The sequence below is a fragment of the Schistocerca serialis genome, chromosome 5, assembly GCF_023864345.2.
Source record: "Schistocerca serialis cubense isolate TAMUIC-IGC-003099 chromosome 5, iqSchSeri2.2, whole genome shotgun sequence".
Lineage (NCBI taxonomy): Eukaryota > Metazoa > Arthropoda > Insecta > Orthoptera > Acrididae > Schistocerca > Schistocerca serialis.
Window position 1 is genome coordinate 32,147,058 of NC_064642.1, and position 19,418 is coordinate 32,166,475.

Genomic DNA, 19,418 nt, shown 5'->3' on the forward strand with positions numbered 1-19,418 from the left:
AATCGCGATAGGCTACAATCCGACCTTTATCAAAGTTGGAAACGTGATGGTACGCATTTGTCCTCCTTACACGAGGCATCACAACAACGTTTCACCAGGCAACGCCGGTCAACTGCTGTTTGTGTATGAGAAATCGGTTGGAAACTTTCCTGATGTCAGCACGTTGTAGGTGTCGCCACCGGCGCCAAACTTGTGTGAATGCTCTGAAAAGCTAATCATTTGCATATCACAGCATCTTCTTCCTATCGGTCAAATTTCGCCTCTGTACCACGTCATCTTCGTGGTGTAGCAATTTTAGTGGCCAGTAGTGTACAATTAACCACAGTTTTCTCATACTGACTTTATAACAATTTATTTTGAAGGTCAGTAAATTACATTTTTTTTTGTAATTCCAAAGAATGAATGCCTATTGAACGCTGAAAAAAAAAATCGGAAACTCGGACTTCGCAATGCGATTCATCACATACTGGCAATACAAAAATGTCTCTCACAAAATTTCGTCCTGCGCATATTTCGGGCAGTAAATGTACGTTAAAGATTGGCAATCTGGCAGCAGGAATGGTAACTATACATGTCAGGGGTGGGGGAGAGAGAGAGTGAGAGAGAGAGAGAGAGAGAGAGAGAAAGAGAGAGAGAGAGAGGGAGAGAGAGAGGGAGCAGTACTGTCTAGTTGGTGCAGTGGACGGCGTTTTGGATTACCCTGCAGGAGGTCGAAGGTTCGATTGTGGGTCAAGGTCTATTTGTTTTTATTTGATAGAAGTAGTCTGCAAGCTATGGTATCTGTCTTCTTAATCCCCATACAGCGATTACAGTCCATGTTCCTCTACCATACAATGTTGTACTGCAAACGTACACTTGACAGCAAAAAAAGTGGGTCAGTGCTGAATACAACCAACATAACATAGCTGTGTTGCAGGTCTTCTAAACACCAAAACCCTGTGGGGTACAGTCGTATGACTATACACAATGGGTACGTCAAGAGACTACTAGAGACCAAACATTATCATCATTTACGTTTAAGTTGAGAACTTATAACTGATACTGGTACAAACGTCAATATTTGACGTCCTTTTCTGCCTAGTGATAAAGTCTCGATAAGGCACAAAGCTTTGCTTGGTTAACAATGGCTTTACGTTCTGGGTTTGTATCTGGATCCAGAACAAAGACGTTAGTTATGTCATTTAAAGTACAACTTTGTATACAAGTAACTGTTGATGAGTAATGTGAACAATGATATTACTTGTGATTCACTGTTAATGTTGGGATTTCCGTAGAGTGGTTGCCGCCGTTAATCACGTTTTCTTTTTACTGCTTAGTATTACATGAAGTTGATGCAGAACCACTCCCCATTGAACGCTGAACGACGTTCAGCATGTGTTGAGTAAACCTTTTAGACAGCAAAGAACTTGTTTCCAATTCCCATACAACTTTATAAATCCATATACTGTCTCAAATATTTAATTTTGCCAAGGGATTACTGAACGATTTATGTGAGAAAATTAGTTGTCCCATATCGTTTGAAATGTCACTTATTGTAATTAAGTTTAGTTTACAAACGTTAAGGACTGTCTGATCTCTTCTGTACTATCATGGTGTTACTTTACATCTGGGTGGACTGCCATAAAGACCGGTGTTCTCTAGTAGTCTCTAGCGGTACCCATTGTGTATAATACAACGACTGTACTGTGGAAGGTTGCGATGATGTGCAACACAGATATGCTGTGTTGGTTGCACACATTCAGGTGCAGCCTACACGTTGGAATTCAGGCGTGCCCCACTTTTTTTGCTGTCGAGTTTACATACACAGAAACTTCTTCCTCAAATTAAAGTACATGTTTCATACCAGCAGACTTCTCTTGGCCAGGAATGCTCTTCTCGCCAGTGCTAGTCTGCCTCTCATGTCCTCCTTCCTCCATCCGTCAGTGGTTACCTAGCTGCCTGGATAGTAGAATTCCTCAACTGTACCTACTTCATGACCATCAATCACGATGTTAAGTTTCTCGGTGTTCTCATTTCTGCTACTTCTCATTACTTTCGTCTTTCTTCGATTTACTCTCAATCCATATTCTGTACTCATTAGACTGTTCAATTCATTCAGAAAATCCTGCCATTCTTCTTGACTTTCACTGAGGATAGCAATATCATCAGCGAATCTTATCATTGCTACCTTTCACCTTGAATTTTAATTCCTCAACCTTTCTTTTATTTTCACCACTGTTTCTTCGATGTAGAGATTGAACAGTAGGAGCGAAAGACTACATCCCCGCCTTACACCTTTTTTAATCCGAGCACTTCCTACTTCTTTGTCCACTCTTATTGCTCCCGCTTCGCTCTAGTACATATTGTATATTACCCGTCTCTCCTTATAGATTACCCCTATTTTTCTGAGAACTTGGAACATCTTGCACCATTTTACTTTTTACAATCGTGCAAGCCCTGCAGATACCATACATTTAGAGGCAATCGGTGACAAGGAACAGCCGCGGTCGCCTTGTCAGCTTCTTACCGCCAGCTTTATGTGTGTTATCACGTATTTCGCTGTCCCAGAAATCATTAGCCTTGATAATCATAGAGAAGTCGTGGAATACTACACTCCTGGAAATGGAAAAAAGAACACATTGACACCGGTGTGTCAGACCCACCATACTTGCTCCGGACACTGCGAGAGGGCTGTACAAGCAATGATCACACGCACGGCACAGCGGACACACCGGGAACCGCGGTGTTGGCCGTCGAATGGCGCTAGCTGCGCAGCATTTGTGCACCGCCGCCGTCAGTGTCAGCCAGTTTGCCGTAGCATACGGAGCTCCATCGCAGTCTTTAACACTGGTAGCACACCGCGACAGCGTGGACGTGAACCGTATGTGCAGTTGACGGACTTTGAGCGAGGGCGTATAGTGGGCATGCGGGAGGCCGGGTGGACGTACCGCCGAATTGCTCAACACGTGGGGCGTGAGGTCTCCACAGTACATCGATGTTGTCGCCAGTGGTCGGCGGAAGGTGCACGTGCCCGTCGACCTGGGACCAGACCGCAACGACGCACGGATGCACGCCAAGACCGTAGGATCCTACGCAGTGCCGTAGGGGACCGCACCGCCACTTCCCAGCAAATTAGGGACACTGTTGCTCCTGGTGTATCGGCGAGGACCATTCGCAACCGTCTCCATGAAGCTGGGCTACGGTCCCGCACACCGTTAGGCCGTCTTCCGCTCACGCCCCAACATCGTGCAGCCCGCCTCCAGTGGTGTCGCGACAGGCGTGAATGGAGGGACGAATGGAGACGTGTCGTCTTCAGCGATGAGAGTCGCTTCTGCCTTGGTGCCAATGATGGTCGTATGCGTGTTTGGTGCCGTGCAGGTGAGCGCCACAATCAGGACTGCATACGACCGAGGCACACAGGGCCAACACCCGGCATCATGGTGTGGGGAGCGATCTCCTACACTGGCCGTACACCACTGGTGATCGTCGAGGGGGCACTGAATAGTGCACGGTACGTCCAAACCGTCATCGAACCCATCGTTCTGCCATTCCTAGACCGGCAAGGGAACTTGCTGTTCCAACAGGACAATGCACGTCCACATGTATCCCGTGCCACCCAACGTGCTCTAGAAGGTGTAAGTCAACTACCCTGGCCAGCAAGATCTCCGGATCTGTCCCCCATTGAGCATGTTTGGGACTGGATGAAGCGTCGTCTCACGCGGTCTGCACGTCCAGCACGAACGCTGGTCCAACTGAGGCGCCAGGTGGAAATGGCATGGCAAGCCGTTCCACAGGACTACATCCAGCATCTCTACGATCGTCTCCATGGGAGAATAGCAGCCTGCATTGCTGCGAAAGGTGGATATACACTGTACTAGTGCCGACATTGTGCATGCTCTGTTGCCTGTGTCTATGTGCCTGTGGTTCTGTCAGTGTGATCATGTGATGTATCTGACCCCAGGAATGTGTCAATAAAGTTTCCCCTTCCTGGGACAATGAATTCACGGTGTTCTTATTTCAATTTCCAGGAGTGTATTTTATGTCCTTTTTCAATGCGTGGTTATCTGCCAGCAATTCCTCTGGATAGCGTAGTCATAGACACCTCTCATGTTCGACCTGAAATCGTGCTGTAGCGCGCACTGCGTTGTCCACCCTCAGAAGTTACTTTGTAACTCACGGCGGCAGCTGCAGGCCGCCTTCCAGTAGCGACAGTGGAGCTGGCGGAGGTTTTCATGAGTGCATGCCCCATATCGTCTAGTTCAACCGGTGTTCGGTGCCGTCGAAACCTGGAAGCGTTGGGCGTCTAGGAAGACGAGGTCGATCGATGTAGTAGTCTTCATCAAATCGTTCCTGCATAAGACGCACGTGACGCGTAAGGGCTGTGTCATCTTCTAAGTTGTTATCTCCATTAGGAAAAAATGTACAATTACTTAAGATGCACACTATCTACAAGGAATCTTCGACAGATGTATTTCAACTGCCAAAGAATCACGTTTTTGCCAATTACTTATTAAGCACTTTCTATTCTCCATTTCAGCCGATTAGTCACCATCAGCAGACGGACTGACTCTTTAAGACGTCTGATGTACTGTCACAAAAATCACCTCGTCACATGGTCACAATTTCGATACCATCATAATTCAGTGATCACTCACCCGGTTAATCGAATATAGCAAAAATTGCAAATCCTTTGAGTGGAAAAGCACGACGAGGTTTCCATAAAAATGAACAGAGTTGGGATTTTTTAAATGGTACTTTGTACTTAACTTCTTAGGGCTCTTATGGACACAGGGTCGATTATGATCGCCGTTCCTTAGAAAAAAATTTCTGGCTGGTGCACTGCAACTGGGAAAAAGTACGCTCTGAATAATAAAAGTCCTAGGAACAGACAAATCGCCTTTTTCATTAATTATTAGTGTAATTGTAGCTGCATAAAATAACGGTACTAACTGTAGCGCCACATGGCGATGAAAAGGTAACTCTTCTAAAGATACATTTTTTTCTTCTTCCTCAGAGATTCAAGTTATTCTGGAGAGCGGTCAACAGACCTTTCCTGGATTTTTTTTTCCGGTTGGTCAAAATCCAGGTTGTAGCGCGACTTGTGTCCTATCACACTTCCAGAATTTCTTCATTCTTCCACTGATGTTTTTCTCTTGTATTTCGACCATGTTCATGACTTCTGGAATTCGTTTTTTCTGCAAACCCTTTGAGGATGTCGATCTTAGCTCGGAACACCTATATATTGCACATTCTCTTTCGACCGAAAGAAATTTTGTCCATATTCTTTTTTATTTCTTCAAAACATTTTGTGGTGGCTTTCAGCCTAGTGTTAGCCCACTGTCATTTATTATGTGTCCATAGAATTCTAGTCTTTTTCATCGTATGTTCTCCAGTATCATCTCTCTGCTCTCTGAATCATGTTCTCCTGCTGATTTGACGTCTTCTATAACATTTTTCTTTCATCATTAAAATAGATCTCACACTTCAGTATGCACCGCCGTGAACACTATACTGCGTTACTGCCAATAATTTCCGAAATTTTGAGTTTTTACTATTTTCTCGTTTACATTTCCTGTGATGCAACCGCAAAATAAAGATACGTCTACATGAATTACATCAGTATAGCAACAGCAGCAGTCTGGCTTGAGCATGGCCTCAGTATGTTACTGCTAAATCGGCGCTGTGTGCCGGACCTTTACTTACTCGCTCGCAGCGGACACTACGTCAGAGCGCGCCGCGGTACTCACGTGAGACGGTCGGCGACTGGCTCCTGGTGGGCGTGGTCCTGGGCGTGGAGCGGGGAGTCGAACCCGCGGACAGCAGCGCCGGCGGCCGCGACAGCTGCCTCGACAGCAGCGTCTCCTTCTCCTCCGGCACTGGAAGCACAAGGCTGGGTGAGGCGGCGCTGTACAAACCGCCGATTAGCCGCAGCCACAGCCGGTGTTTGCACTCCACGAGATAACACGCACACTGCACCGCAGCGCTACTGACTTTCACTCCGTGAACTTAAATTTAATTCCTACTACGTCTAAAAGGTGTCTGAACTTCCGATGTAAGGCGCTGCAGTCATGGACTGTGCGGCTGGTCCCGGCGGAGGTTCGAGTCCTCCCTTGGGCATGGGTGCGAGTGTGTTTCTCCTTAGGATAATTTAGGTTAAGTTGTGCGTTGGCTAAGAGACTGATGACCTTAGCGGTCAAGTCCCACAAGATTTCACATACATTTGAAATTTTCTTTGAACTTCTGAAAGTAGGAGGGATAAAGTACAGGGAGCGAAAGAGTATCTAACGGAACAAAATCGACAGATGTAAAGGTAATTTCCGGTGTACCCCATGCAAATTTGATAGGACTGTTATTGTTTACAATATATATAAATCATGTAGTAGAGAGCGTCGGATGTTGTCTTAGGCTGTTCGCAATTCATGCGGCTGTCAACAACCAGAAGGTAGTAATGATTTGGAGAATGACCCCCCCCCCCAGAGAACTGATGAATGGTGCAGGCTGTGGCAGTTGACCCTGAACGTAAAAAGATAATAACATATTGCGCTTACATAGGAAAAGAAATCCACTACTGTATAGCTACACTATTGGTGATAAACCGCTGCAAACATTATCTGCCGTGAAAAATCTAGGAGTAACTACCCGAAGCAACCTTCGGTGGAATGACCACACAAAACAAATAGTGGGAAAAGCAGATGCCACACTCAGATTCATAGGAATAATCTTAAGGAAATGTAACTCATCCAGGAAGGAAGTGGCTTATAAGAAACTTGTTCGACCCATTATTGAGTACTGTTCATCTATCTCGGATACCTACCAGATAGGATTATTAGAAGAAATAGAGCGGATCCAACGAAGAGAGGCATGTTTCGCCACGGGATCATTTAGTCAGCACCAGAGCTTTGCGTAATCCTCAATAAACTCAATTGGCAGACGTTGCAAGAGAGAGAGAGAGAGAGAGAGAGAGAGAGAGAGAGAGAGATTTAATACTGAAATTTCGAGAGAGCACTTTCCAGGAAGAGTCGAACAACGTATTATTCCCCCTACATATGTTTCGCTTAATGACCATCGGGAGAAAATTCGAGAAATTAGAGGCAATACAGAGGCTTACCGACAGTCATTCTTCCCACCCGCAATTTGCGAGTGGAACAGGGTTGGAGGGCTCAGTTAGTGGTACAAAAAGTACCCTCCGCCACACACCATTAGGTGGCTTGAGGAGAATGATGTAGATGTAGATGTACGACTTGTTCGTACGCCTGTCTGCAGCCATAAAAGTCGAAGGCCATGAAAAGGAAATAGCAGATGAGATGGGAGAGAGACAGAGTTGTAGAAAAATCCCCATGTTATTCCGTCTGCACGCTGAGCAAGCAGTGAAGGAAACATAGGAGAAATATGGTAAGGGAGACGCAGTTCAGGGAGAATTAGTTAAAGTCTTGTGTCTTGCGGATGATGTAATTGTGCCTTGGGTAGCAAACGATTTAGAAGAACAGTTGAATGGAATGGGCAGTGTCTTGAAAAGGGGCTACACAATGAACACCAACAAAAGCAAAACAAGCGTAATGGAATGTAGTCGAAATAGATCAAGCGATGCCGAGGTAATCAGATTAGAAAATGAGGCACTAAAAGTATTGAGTGGGTTCTGCTGTCTCGGCAGCAGAATGACCTACGAGGCCGAGGCAGAGAGGATATAAATGACAAGAAAAGCGTTTCTGAAGAAGAGGAATTTGTTAATATGGAGTATAAATTTTAAGTGTTTGGAAGTCTTTTCTGGTTTCATTTCTCAGAAGAACGCACTTGTACATAAGTGACACGTGGATGACAAAGGGTCCAGACAAGAAGAGAATGGAAGCTTTAGAAATGTTGTACTACACAAGAATGCTAAATATTAGATGGGTAGATCGCGTAACTAATGTGGAGGTATTGAGCAGGATTGAAGAGACAAGAAATTTGTGGCTAAACCTGACTAAAAGGTGGGATCAGTTGACAGGACACGTCTGGAGGCATCATATACTCATTAGTAATCATTAGTTTGGTAATGGAGGCAAGTGCGATTGGTTGTAGAGGGAAACCAAGGGTTGATACAGTAATGAGGAGCAAATGGATGTACGTTCCAGCAATTATGCAGAAATGAAGTGGCTTGGGAAGGACAGACTGGTGTGGCAGGCCCCATCAAATCAGTTTCTGGTCTGAATACAATAACTATAATAGAATGTAGTTCATTCTCCTAGGTTCAAACATGTAATGGTTCTAAATTATTGTGCGCGAATATTCGACGTTTCTAGAGTCTAGTAAAAGTCACGCTCATGACATTGTGAGATCTTGTGTTATGCGCTCAGGAAAGCTGACCAGAATGGGGAGTATTTCTGGAAGTGACGCATTGCGCTGGTTCTAGAGCTTCCGTATGTGGTCTGTGTGGCGTTGCCTCACTCCACGTAATCCATAACAGGCGGTACACGGGAGCGGCCTAAGCTCCATTTGCATTGTAGAGCCCGCCGACGTCAGGTTAAGAAGCAGTTAAATGGCGTCGAGCCTCTGTAACACATCCGCCTCGAGCACCCACTTCCTAGCGAGATGACGCCAGGTGTTCAGTGGTGGATCCGAGAGCTGGATGCACAGCTTTAGAAATATCGGGAAATGTTGTATCTGTAAAGATTCTAGGTTGGTGTTTAATAATGTTGTGGATGACGTACTACTTGATTGACCACGCCAAGCTGTAGCTATGCGAACCAGGTCTACACTTATGTCCAGTGTTAAAGCAACAAACCGCTACTTTCGCGTGTTGTATCTAATTCACGGAGTAATCGTACAAAATGGGAACAGATGTCCGTACAATCGTGTTCTGCACGGAAGATGGCATTCCGGGCAATGGAAAACCACGTCAACGATGTCGTCAGCGCACTTATCAAACGAAGTAGTGTTTGCCAGGTACTCCCACATCCACAAACTCTGTGTACACACTCACAGATGGTGCAGTATGGCGTAGAGAAGAAGCCTACCAGACTCTCTGCGGTGGAGGGCCGTAAGAAGAAGTAGGACTTCCGCAAACTGGTCTGGAGAGTGATTCTCGACGGATTCGCATCTGGAAGGAACGTGGAACACGACTTCGGAATCCAGACACTGTGGGAAGAGACCGATATTGAGGAGAATCCTTAATGGTGTGGGCAGGGATTAGTTGACCATTCTAAAACTCCTTCACGAAATTGTAAGGGTGAATCGGCAAGGTTCAGCTGCTGTCAGGTATCGCGACGAGATCTTGAGACCTCATGTGCGGTTATTCTGTGGGCCCATACTTTGTACTGTTTGACTTCATAGAACATAGGTGGCTGATGTCTTTTGGGAAACGGAAGATATTGTACGCATGGCGTGGCCTGCTCGCTCTCCCGATTTGAATCCCATGGAGCAAGTGTGGGATGCGCTAAGGAGACGAGATGCGTTACGCCAGCGTCCACCGACCACTCTCCAAGGCTTGTGGGCAGCTGTGCAGGAAGAATGGGCGTTATTGCCTCAACAAGAGACTGATGACATCACCCACAGCATATTCAAACGATTTTGACACATTTTAAAATCTAGTGGCGATACTGAAAGAGAATGTTTAAGGAAATGCACAAGGAACATTGCTACCCCTATGAAATGGATAAATTGAGCAAAATAGTGCTCTAATCAGTCCCGTAAAAGTTGAAACAGCAGCACGAATTCAAAAATCTAACACTTGTTATAGTCTTAACTGAATTTTTCAGAAACAAATTACTTTGTAGGAAACCGAATATGCATGTATGAAAAACATTAATTGCATCAATTTTAGGCTACAATTTGAATCTACGAGTTAAAAAAAGGGTACCTCAACGCAAAATGTTAAGAAAAATGTTTGAACCAACGCTAATCATGGCTGGAGAATATTACATAACAATGAACATTGGAACCTGTACAAAAAGCTATAGTAGCTTCTACACTCCTGGAAATGGAAAAAAGAACACATTGACACCGGTGTGTCAGACCCACCATACTTGCTCCGGACACTGCGAGAGGGCTGTACAAGCAATGATCACACGCACGGCACAGCGGACACACCAGGAACCGCGGTGTTGGCCGTCGAATGGCGCTAGCTGCGCAGCATTTGTGCACCGCCGCCGTCAGTGTCAGCCAGTTTGCCGTGGCATACGGAGCTCCATCGCAGTCTTTAACACTGGTAGCATGCCGCGACAGCGTGGACGTGAACCGTATGTGCAGTTGACGGACTTTGAGCGAGGGCGTATAGTGGGCATGCGGGAGGCCGGGTGGACGTACCGCCGAATTGCTCAACACGTGGGGCGTGAGGTCTCCACAGTACATCGATGTTGTCGCCAGTGGTCGGCGGAAGGTGCACGTACCCGTCGACCTGGGACCGGACCGCAGCGACGCACGGATGCACGCAAAGACCGTAGGATCCTACGCAGTGCCGTAGGGGACCGCACCGCCACTTCCCAGCAAATTAGGAACACTGTTGCTCCTGGGGTATCGGCGAGGACCATTCGCAACCGTCTCCATGAAGCTGGGCTACGTTCCCGCACTCCGTTAGGCCGTCTTCCGCTCACGCCCCAACATCGTGCAGCCCGCCTCCAGTGGTGTCGCGACAGGCGTGGATGGAGGGACGAATGGAGACGTGTCGTCTTCAGCGATGAGAGTCGCTTCTGCCTTGGTGCCAATGATGGTCGTATGCGTGTTTGGCGCCGTGCAGGTGAGCGCCACAATCAGGACTGCATACGACCGAGGCACACAGGGCCAACACCCGGCATCATGGTGTGGGGAGCGATCTCCTACACTGGCCGTACACCACTGGTGATCGTCGAGGGGACACTGAATAGTGCACGGTACATCCAAACCGTCATCGAACCCATCGTTCTACCATTCCTAGACCGGCAAGGGAACTTGCTGTTCCAACAGGACAATGCACGTCCGCATGTATCCCGTGCTACCCAACGTGCTCTAGAAGGTGTAAGTCAACTACCCTGGCCAGTAAGATCTCCGGATCTGTCCCCCATTGAGCATGTTTGGGACTGGATGAAGCGTCGTCTCACGAACGCTGGTCCAACTGAGGCGCCAGGTGGAAATGGCATGGCAAGCCGTTCCACAGGACTACATCCAGCATCTCTACGGTCGTCTCCATGGGAGAATAGCAGCCTGCATTGCTGCAAAAGGTGGATATACACTGTACTAGTGCCGACATTGTGCATGCTCTGTTGCCTGTGTCTATGTGCCTGTGGTTCTGTCAGTGTGATCATGTGATGTATCTGACCCCAGGAATGTGTCAATAAAGTTTCCCCTTCCTGGGACAATGAATTCACGGTGTTCTTATTTCAATTTCCAGGAGTATATAAGTGACGGTAGTGTTACGAGCCTAGGAAAATAGTCACTTCTTTTGTCACCATCATTTGCTTAAAATCTGCTTCGGACCGATTATGAAGTAAGTAAAGAATATTTTCACAGATCTCGTTGCGCAGCATAAATGAGGCTGCGAAAATAAATTTTTCTCAAAATACACAGCTGACGCATCCACTATCAGCATTACAAAGTGTTACGTACTAGGCAACTCAGACTGTGTTCTGATTTGCAGTGTCATTTAGTCAATACTAAGCGTATAGTGATACTATTAAACAATCCACACAGTTTTTTCCTAAAAGTAATTGTGGAATGGTTTGCCACTGCCATTGCCTGTGGATGAAGTTTCGAGTACGTACCTCTGTCGAGTGGATAGCTGTAGTACACTACTGTGCACTGGGGTTTTCTGTTGATACGGTACGAATACTTGTCGAAACGAAAGGACGGGCTTAGGTGATATATAAGGTACTCGTGTCATGTAGCTGCTCCAGGAGGAGTGGATTATCATCAACACTGCCATTTCTGAATATGTTTCCGGCTAGCTCACAACACCGGTGTCGAGTTAGGTGATCGGTGACTATACATACACTATGTGATAAAAAGTATACGGACACCTCCAAAAATATACGTTTTTACATTAGGTGCATTGTGCTGCCGCCTACTGCCAGGTACTCCACATCAGCGACCTCAGTAGTCATTACACACAGTGAGAGACCAGAATAGGGCGCTCCGCAGAACTCACGGACTTATAACGCGGTCAGGTGACTGGGTGTCACTTGTGTCATAGGTCTGAACCAGAGATTTCCATACTCCTAAATATACCTAGGTCCGCTGTTTCCGACGTGATACTGAAGTGGAAACGTGAAGAGACGCGTTCAGCACAAAAGCGTACAGGCCGACCTCGTCTGTTGACTGACAGAGACCGCCGACAGTTGAAGAAGGTCGTAATGTGTAATAGGCAGAGACATCTATCCAGACTATCACACACGAATTCCAGACTGCATCAGGATCCACTGCAAGTACTATGACAGTTAGACGGAAGGTGAGGAAACTTGGATTTCATGGTCGACCAGCTGCAAAGAAGCCACACATCACATCGGTAAATGCCAAACGACGCCTCGCTTGGTGTAAGGAGCGTAAACATTGGGCGACTGAACAGTAGGAAAACGCTCTGTGGAGTGGCGAATCATGGTACACAATGTGACGATCCGATGGCAGGGTGTGGGTATGGCGAATGCCCGGTGAACGTCATCTGCCAGCGCGTTTAGTGCCAACAGTAAAATTCGGAGGCGGTGGAGTTATGTTGTGGTCGTGTTTTTCATGGAGGGGGCTTGCACCGCTTGTTGTTTTGCGTGGCACTGTCACAGCACAGTCCTACATTGATGTTTTAAGCACCTTCTTGCTTCTCACTGTTGAAGAACAATGCGGGGATGGTGATTGCGTCTTTCAACACGACCGAGCACCTCTTCATAATGCACGGCCTGTGGCGAGTGGTTACACGACAATAACATCCCTGTAATTGACTGTCCTGCACAGAGTCCTGACCTGAATCCTGCAGAACACCTTTGAGATGTTTTGGAATGCCGACTTCGTGCCAGGCCTCACCGACCGACATCAATACCTCTCCTCAGTTCAGCACTCCGTGAAGAATGGGCTGCCATTCCCCAAGAAACCTTCCAGCACCTGACTGAGCGTACGTCTGCGAGAGTGGAAGCTGTCATCAGCACCAACACCATACTGATTTCCAGCATTACCGATGGATGCCGCCACGAACTTGTGTAATTTCAGCCAGGTATTTGGATACTTTCGATCACATAGCGTATTATCTCCCGACACCTTGCAGGTCGAACTTTTGCAATTACAGGTGCCTTTCAGATTGGAACTGGCTACCTCCGCCATGAACATCGCCGTCCTAGCGCACGCTGCCGGTCACATGTGGAGTGTCCTCGCTGTGAGGTTGTCCTCAGCTCCAGTTGCAAATCTTAAACAAAGGGGCGCACCGCAGGGAGCCGACGGAAACAAAGCATCAAGAAAAGTAGAGAGGCAGGACGAAGGGAAGAAGATACAGGGGTGGTCAGAAACAATCTGAGATGGTTTGCGATCTAATTAGCATTGAAGGTAGGCAATCAGGTCGTTGCGTGTGCGAATTCAAACGGTTTTCCAAATCCAATTAGTGTCAGCTGTTCTCAGAGCACGAGACTGCTCGGCGTTTGGCTCGAGTTCGATCCTTGCTACCGTCCCACGTCCAATTTTTGTATCGCTCTCTTGAATTTGTGCGCGCAACTGTCTGATTGGCTAACTTCAACGCCAATTAACTCGGAAACGGTGCAATGTATCGAATTTTTTCCTAACAACAATTATTTCTCAGTACGACCTACCCTGCAACACCCTTACAAGCGTTTGACTGTTTCTGACAACCCTGTATTCTCTCAGATGAAATGGTAAGGGGGACGCAGTATGTTACGGCGTGTTCCAGGGAATGTGCTTGGAATCTTGCTCCTAATATTGTATGCTAATGGTCTGACATACAATATTAATAGTAACCACAGGCTTCGTGCACATAATGCAATTATCTGTAATAAAGTACTGTCTGATAAAAGCTGAAAATATGTGGTGTCACATGTTGATTGACTACTTGCTTTAAATGTATGGAAATGATAGATTATCACTTCACAAAACGCGTGAAAGTAGTATCCTACGAGTACTGTGTCAGTCAATCACAACTGGAGCTAATCAACTCATGCAAGTACCTCGGTGAAGACATGGAACGGAACGGTCACAGATGCTTAGTGGTTGTTAAAGAAGGTACAGACTTCGGTTTATTGGAAGATGGAATAAGTCTGAGGAGACTACTGCCAACGCACTTGTGCGTCCCAGCCTAGAATCCATACCAGGTACGACTAACAGGGATACTGAACGTATTCAAAGGAAGGCAGTACGAATGGTCACTGGTTTGATAAAACTTTCGCGAAATCCTACCCATGAAGTACCAAGAAGCATGTCCACAGCTCGTGGTCGTGCGGTAGCGTTGTCGCTTCCCACACCCGGGTTCCCGAGTTCGATTCCCGGCGGGGTCAGGGATTTTCTCTGCCTCGTGATGACTGGGTGTTGTGTGATGTCCTTAGGTTAGTTAGGTTTAAGTAGTTCTAAGTTCTAGGGGACTGATGACCATAGATGTTAAGTCCCATAGTGCTCAGAGCCATTTGAACCATTTGAACCAAGAAGCAGTATTAGATAAAAATAAGTCAAATAGCTCTGAGCACTATGGGACTTAACATCTATGGTCATCAGTCCCCTAGAACTTAGAACTACTTAAACCTAACTAACCTAAGGACATCACACAACACCCAGTCATCACGAGGCAGAGAAAATCCCTGACCCCGCCGGGAATCGAACCCGGGAACCCGGGCGTGGGAAGCGAGAACGCTACCGCACGACCACGAGCTGCGGACAGCAGTATTAGATTAAGAATCTACGAATACATCACAAACCCGGCGAAGACAAGTTTAGACTAATTGCAGTATGCACGGAGGCCTATAAGCTGTTGTTACGAGGGTGAGTCAAGTGAAAACCTCAAATATTTTCTAAATATTATTTATTGTGCAGAAGTGATACAAAACTGTATGACTTTTCAACATAATCTCCCCAACGCTCAATGCAAGTCCTCTAGCGCTTACAAAGTGCATAAATACCTTTAGAAAAAATTTCTTTTTGTAGTCCTCGCAACCACTCATGCACCGCGTGGCGTACCTCTTCATCAGAACGGAACTTATTTCCTAACACTGCGTCTTTGAGTGGTCCAAACATATGGAAATCACTTGGTGATGAGGAATGGCGCCATTCCTTGCTCGCTCTCTTCGTTTTCGGTTGGTGGAAGTGAACCCAGGTTTCGCCACAGTAATGATTCTTGCAAGGAAGCTATCACCTTCTCGTTCAAAGTGCCGAAGAAGTTCTTCACAAGCATCAACACATCGTTCTCTTATTTCAGGAGTCAGCTGCCGTGGCAACTATCTTGCAGACACTCTGTGAAACTGGAGCACATCATGCACAATGTGGTGTGCTGACCAACGACTAATCTGTAAACATGCTGCAATGTCATTCAGTGTCACTCGGCGGTTTTCCTTCTCTATGGCTTCAGCTGCTGCAATATTCGATGGGGTCACAACTCGTTTTGCCTAACCTAGACGAGGAGCATCGTCCACTGAAGTCACACCATTTGCTATCTTCCTTCTCCATTCGTATACTTGCTGCTGTGACAAACATGCATCACCGTACTGAACCTTCGTTCGTCGATGAATTTCAATAGGTTTCACGCCTTCACTACGCAAAGACCTAATAACAGAACGGTGTTCTTCTCTGATGCAAGTGGCAAGTGTGGCGGCCATCTTTATACTGATGCTGCGACGGTATGTGTGCATCTGCACTATGCTGCCACCTATAGGCCACTCTGCACGGTGTTTGTAGCACGCTTACGACGCGAAATTTCGATTTGTTATTACAAATTTAAGGTTTTCATTTGACTCACCCTCGTACTTCCGCGCTGCGGAAGAAACCCTACAATATGGAACAGTGATAAAGCACCATCTGTACCTCCTCTATGCTGACTACGTTTTATCGGGAACGAGGGTCGGGAAGAGAAAGGACGTGACACTGGTGAAATATCCGGTCGCCAGAAAATCGTGGAATGATGCTGGGGGGACATCGACGTAGTTGTTGTTGTGGTCTTCAGTCCTGAGACTGGTTTGATGTAGCTCTCCATGCTACCCTATCCTGTGCAAGTTTCTTCATCTCCCAGTACCTACTGCAACCTACATCCATCTGAATCTGCTTAGTGTATTCATCTCTTGGTCTCCCTCTACGATTTTTACCCTCCACGCTGCCCTCCAATGCTAAATTTGTGATCCCTTGATGCCTTAGAACATGTCCTACCAACCGGTCCCTTCTTCTCGTCAAATTGTGCCACAAACTCCTCTTCTCCCCAATTCTGTTCAATACTTCCTCATTAGTTATGTGACCTACCCATCTAATCTTCAGCATTCTTGTGTAGCACCACATTTAGAAAGCTTATATTCTCTTCTTGTCCAAACTATTTATCGTCCATGTTTCACTTCCATACATGGCTACCCTCCATACGAATACTTTCAGAAACGACTTCGTGACACTTAAATCTATACTCCATGTTAACAAATTTCTCTTCTTCAGAAACGCTTTCCTTGCCATTGCCATTCTACATTTTATATCTTCTCTTCTTCGCCCATCATCAGTTATTTTGCTCCCCAAATAGCAAAGCTCCTTCACTACTTTAAGTGTCTCATTTCCTAATCTAATTCCCTCAGCATCACCCGACTTAATTCGACTACATTCCATTATCCTCGTTTTACTTTTGTTGATGTTCATCTTATATCCTCCTTTCAAGACACTGTCCATTCCGTTCAACTGCTCTTCCAAGTCCTTTGCTGTCTCTGACAGAATTACAATGTCATCGGCGAACCTCAAAGTTTTTATTTCTTCTCCATGGATTTTAATACCTACTCCACATTTTTCTTTTGTTTCCTTTACTGCTTGCTCAATATGCAGATTGATTAACATCGGGGAGAGGCTACAACCCTGTCTCACTCCATTCTCAACTGCTGCTTCCCTTTCATGCCCCTCGACACTTGTAACTGCCATCTGGTTTCTGTACAAATTGTAAATAGCCTTTCGCTCCCTGTATTTTACACTTTCCATCTTTAGAATTTGAAAGAGAGTATTCTAGTCAACATTGTCAAATGCTTTCTCTAAGTCTACAAATGCTAGAAACGTAGGTTTGCCTTTCCTTAATCTTTCTTCTAAGATAAGTCGTAAGGTCAGTATTGCCTCACGTGTTCCAATATTTCTACGGAATCCCAACTGATCTTCCCCAACGTCGGCTTCTACCAGTTTTTCCATTCGTCTGTAAAGAATTCGTGTTAGTATTTTGCAGCTGTGACTTATTAAACTGATAGTTCGGTAATTTTCACATCTGTCAACACCTGCTTTCTTTGGGATTGGAATTATTATATTCTTCTTAAAGTCTGAGTGTATTTCGCCTGTCTCATACATCTTGCTCACCAGATGGTAGAGTTTTGTCACGGCTGGCTCTCCCGAGGCCGTCAGTAGTTCTAGTGGAATGTTGTCTACTCCCAGGGCCTTGTTTCGACTCAGGTCTTTCAGTGCTCTGTTAAACTTTTCACGCAGTATCGTATCTCCCATTTCATCTTCATCTACATTCTCTTCCATTTCAATAATATTGTCCTCAAGTACATCCCCCTTGTATAGACCCTCTATATACTGCTTCCACCTTTCTGCTATCCCTTCTTTGCTTAGAAATGGGTTTCCATCTGAGCTCTTGATATTCATACAAGTGGTTCTCTTTTCTCCAAAGGTCTCTTTAATTTTCCTGTAGGCAGTACCCCTAGTGAGATAAGCGTCTACATCCTTACATTTGTCCTCTATCCATCCCTGATTAGCCACTTTGCACTTCCTGTCGATCTCATTTTTGAGACGTTTGTATTCCTTTTTGCCTGCTTCATTTACTACATTTTTATATTTTCTCCTTTCATCAATTAAATTCAATATTTCTTCTGTTAGCCAAGGATTTCTACTAGCCCTCGTCTTTTTACCTACTTGATCCTCTGCTGCCTTCACTACTTCATCCCGCAAAGCTACCCATTCTTCTTCTACTGTATTTCTTTCCCCCACTCCTGTCAATTGTTCTCTTATGCTCTCCCTCAAACTCTCTACAGCCTCTGGTTTAATCAGTTTATCCAGGTCTAATAAGAGAAATGGAAATGGGCGAGTGGCGATATAGCAGGAGTGAGCTGGAGCTCCTACTCACACGATACCTAAATCACTGATGCGCAGTATGAAATCCCGGCGACCTCCTGTACCGTGAGACGCCGACCACTGTCCCAGGAGTAACGAAGCCGGGGGGAGAACAGAACAGTGGACCGGTGGGAGGCAGGCGGTGCGCGCCCGCATGTGGCCGCAGCGGCGGTTACGTCACAAGAAAGCCGCTTTTCCTTTTCCTCCGCAGCTGATTGGGCCCCGTCAGCCGGAGTTCCTATTTTGGCAAACCGTCGGCGCACCTGTTATAATGAACGGCGGCGCTTTCCGCCCTACAAGGGCTCTCAATTATTTGCTCGCAAGGTCTGCTCTGCCCTCTTAAGCTGCCCCACAATACCGTCTGCCGAGTTGCCGTCTATTCCACTACATTCTGTCGCAGAGCCGTGGGAGCAGACGCACCTGCCGCTCCTGACCTCATTGGAATAGTTCGCCGTTTGTTGAAAGAAGCACAATAACTCAGGAACAGAAACTTCCTGGATGATTAAAACTGTGTGCCGGACCGAGACTCCAACTCGGGACCTCTGCCTTTCGCGGGCGAGTGGAAGGTAGGAGACGAGATACTGGCAGAAGTAAAGCTGTGAGGACGGGGCGTGGGTCGTGCTTGGGTAGCTCAGTTGGTAGAGCACTTGCCCGCGAAAGGCAAAGGTCCCGAGTTCGAGACTCGGTCCGGCACACAGTTTTAATCTGCCAGGAAGTTTCATATCAGCGCACACTCCGCTGCAGAGTGAAAATCTCATTCTGGAATCTCAGGAAAACCTTAACAGTGTTGTAGAAAGGAAACTGGGAACGAAACAGAGGAGGATCTGCTACAGGGTTGAGTTTCAGCAACCTCTTTCTCTAAAACTAATTCTTACACTACTTATTCGCCAATGTATGCTCCAGCACACCTGTGCCATCATCAGCGTGGTCGTACCCGCAAGGTTGGCAACACCACAGTATTGTACTACGCATTATTCTACTGGCTGTGGTTCGCCTTGTCTTTCGCCGAGCTTTCAGCTGACCTGCCCAGCCAGTTAAAGGGGGGCCATAGATTAGCGTGGGCCCTGAACCACAGCAGGTCTCGGCATTTTTAACATTAACCAATAACGTCAGGGGTGAGAGAAATGATAAATGACAGATAAAAGTCGTAGGTCTAACCAGGAATATGACCCGAGACCTTTAGATTAATATCGCATTCGGGAGGACGACGGTTCAATCCCGCGTCCGGCCATCCTGATTTAGGT

The 19,418-nt window shown here is 46.4% G+C and overlaps 1 protein-coding gene across 1 annotated transcript in view; it reads right to left on the bottom strand.

Annotated features, from left to right (window-relative positions):
- LOC126481726 (muscle M-line assembly protein unc-89-like) overlaps positions 1–19,418 on the bottom strand; it is a 1,115,867-nt gene that overhangs the window by 45,010 nt on the left and 1,051,439 nt on the right. Inside the window, exon 44 of the mRNA XM_050105679.1 lies at positions 5,727–5,855. Coding sequence (XP_049961636.1) covers positions 5,727–5,855 — 129 coding nt within the window. The remainder of the gene's footprint in view (positions 1–5,726; positions 5,856–19,418) is intronic.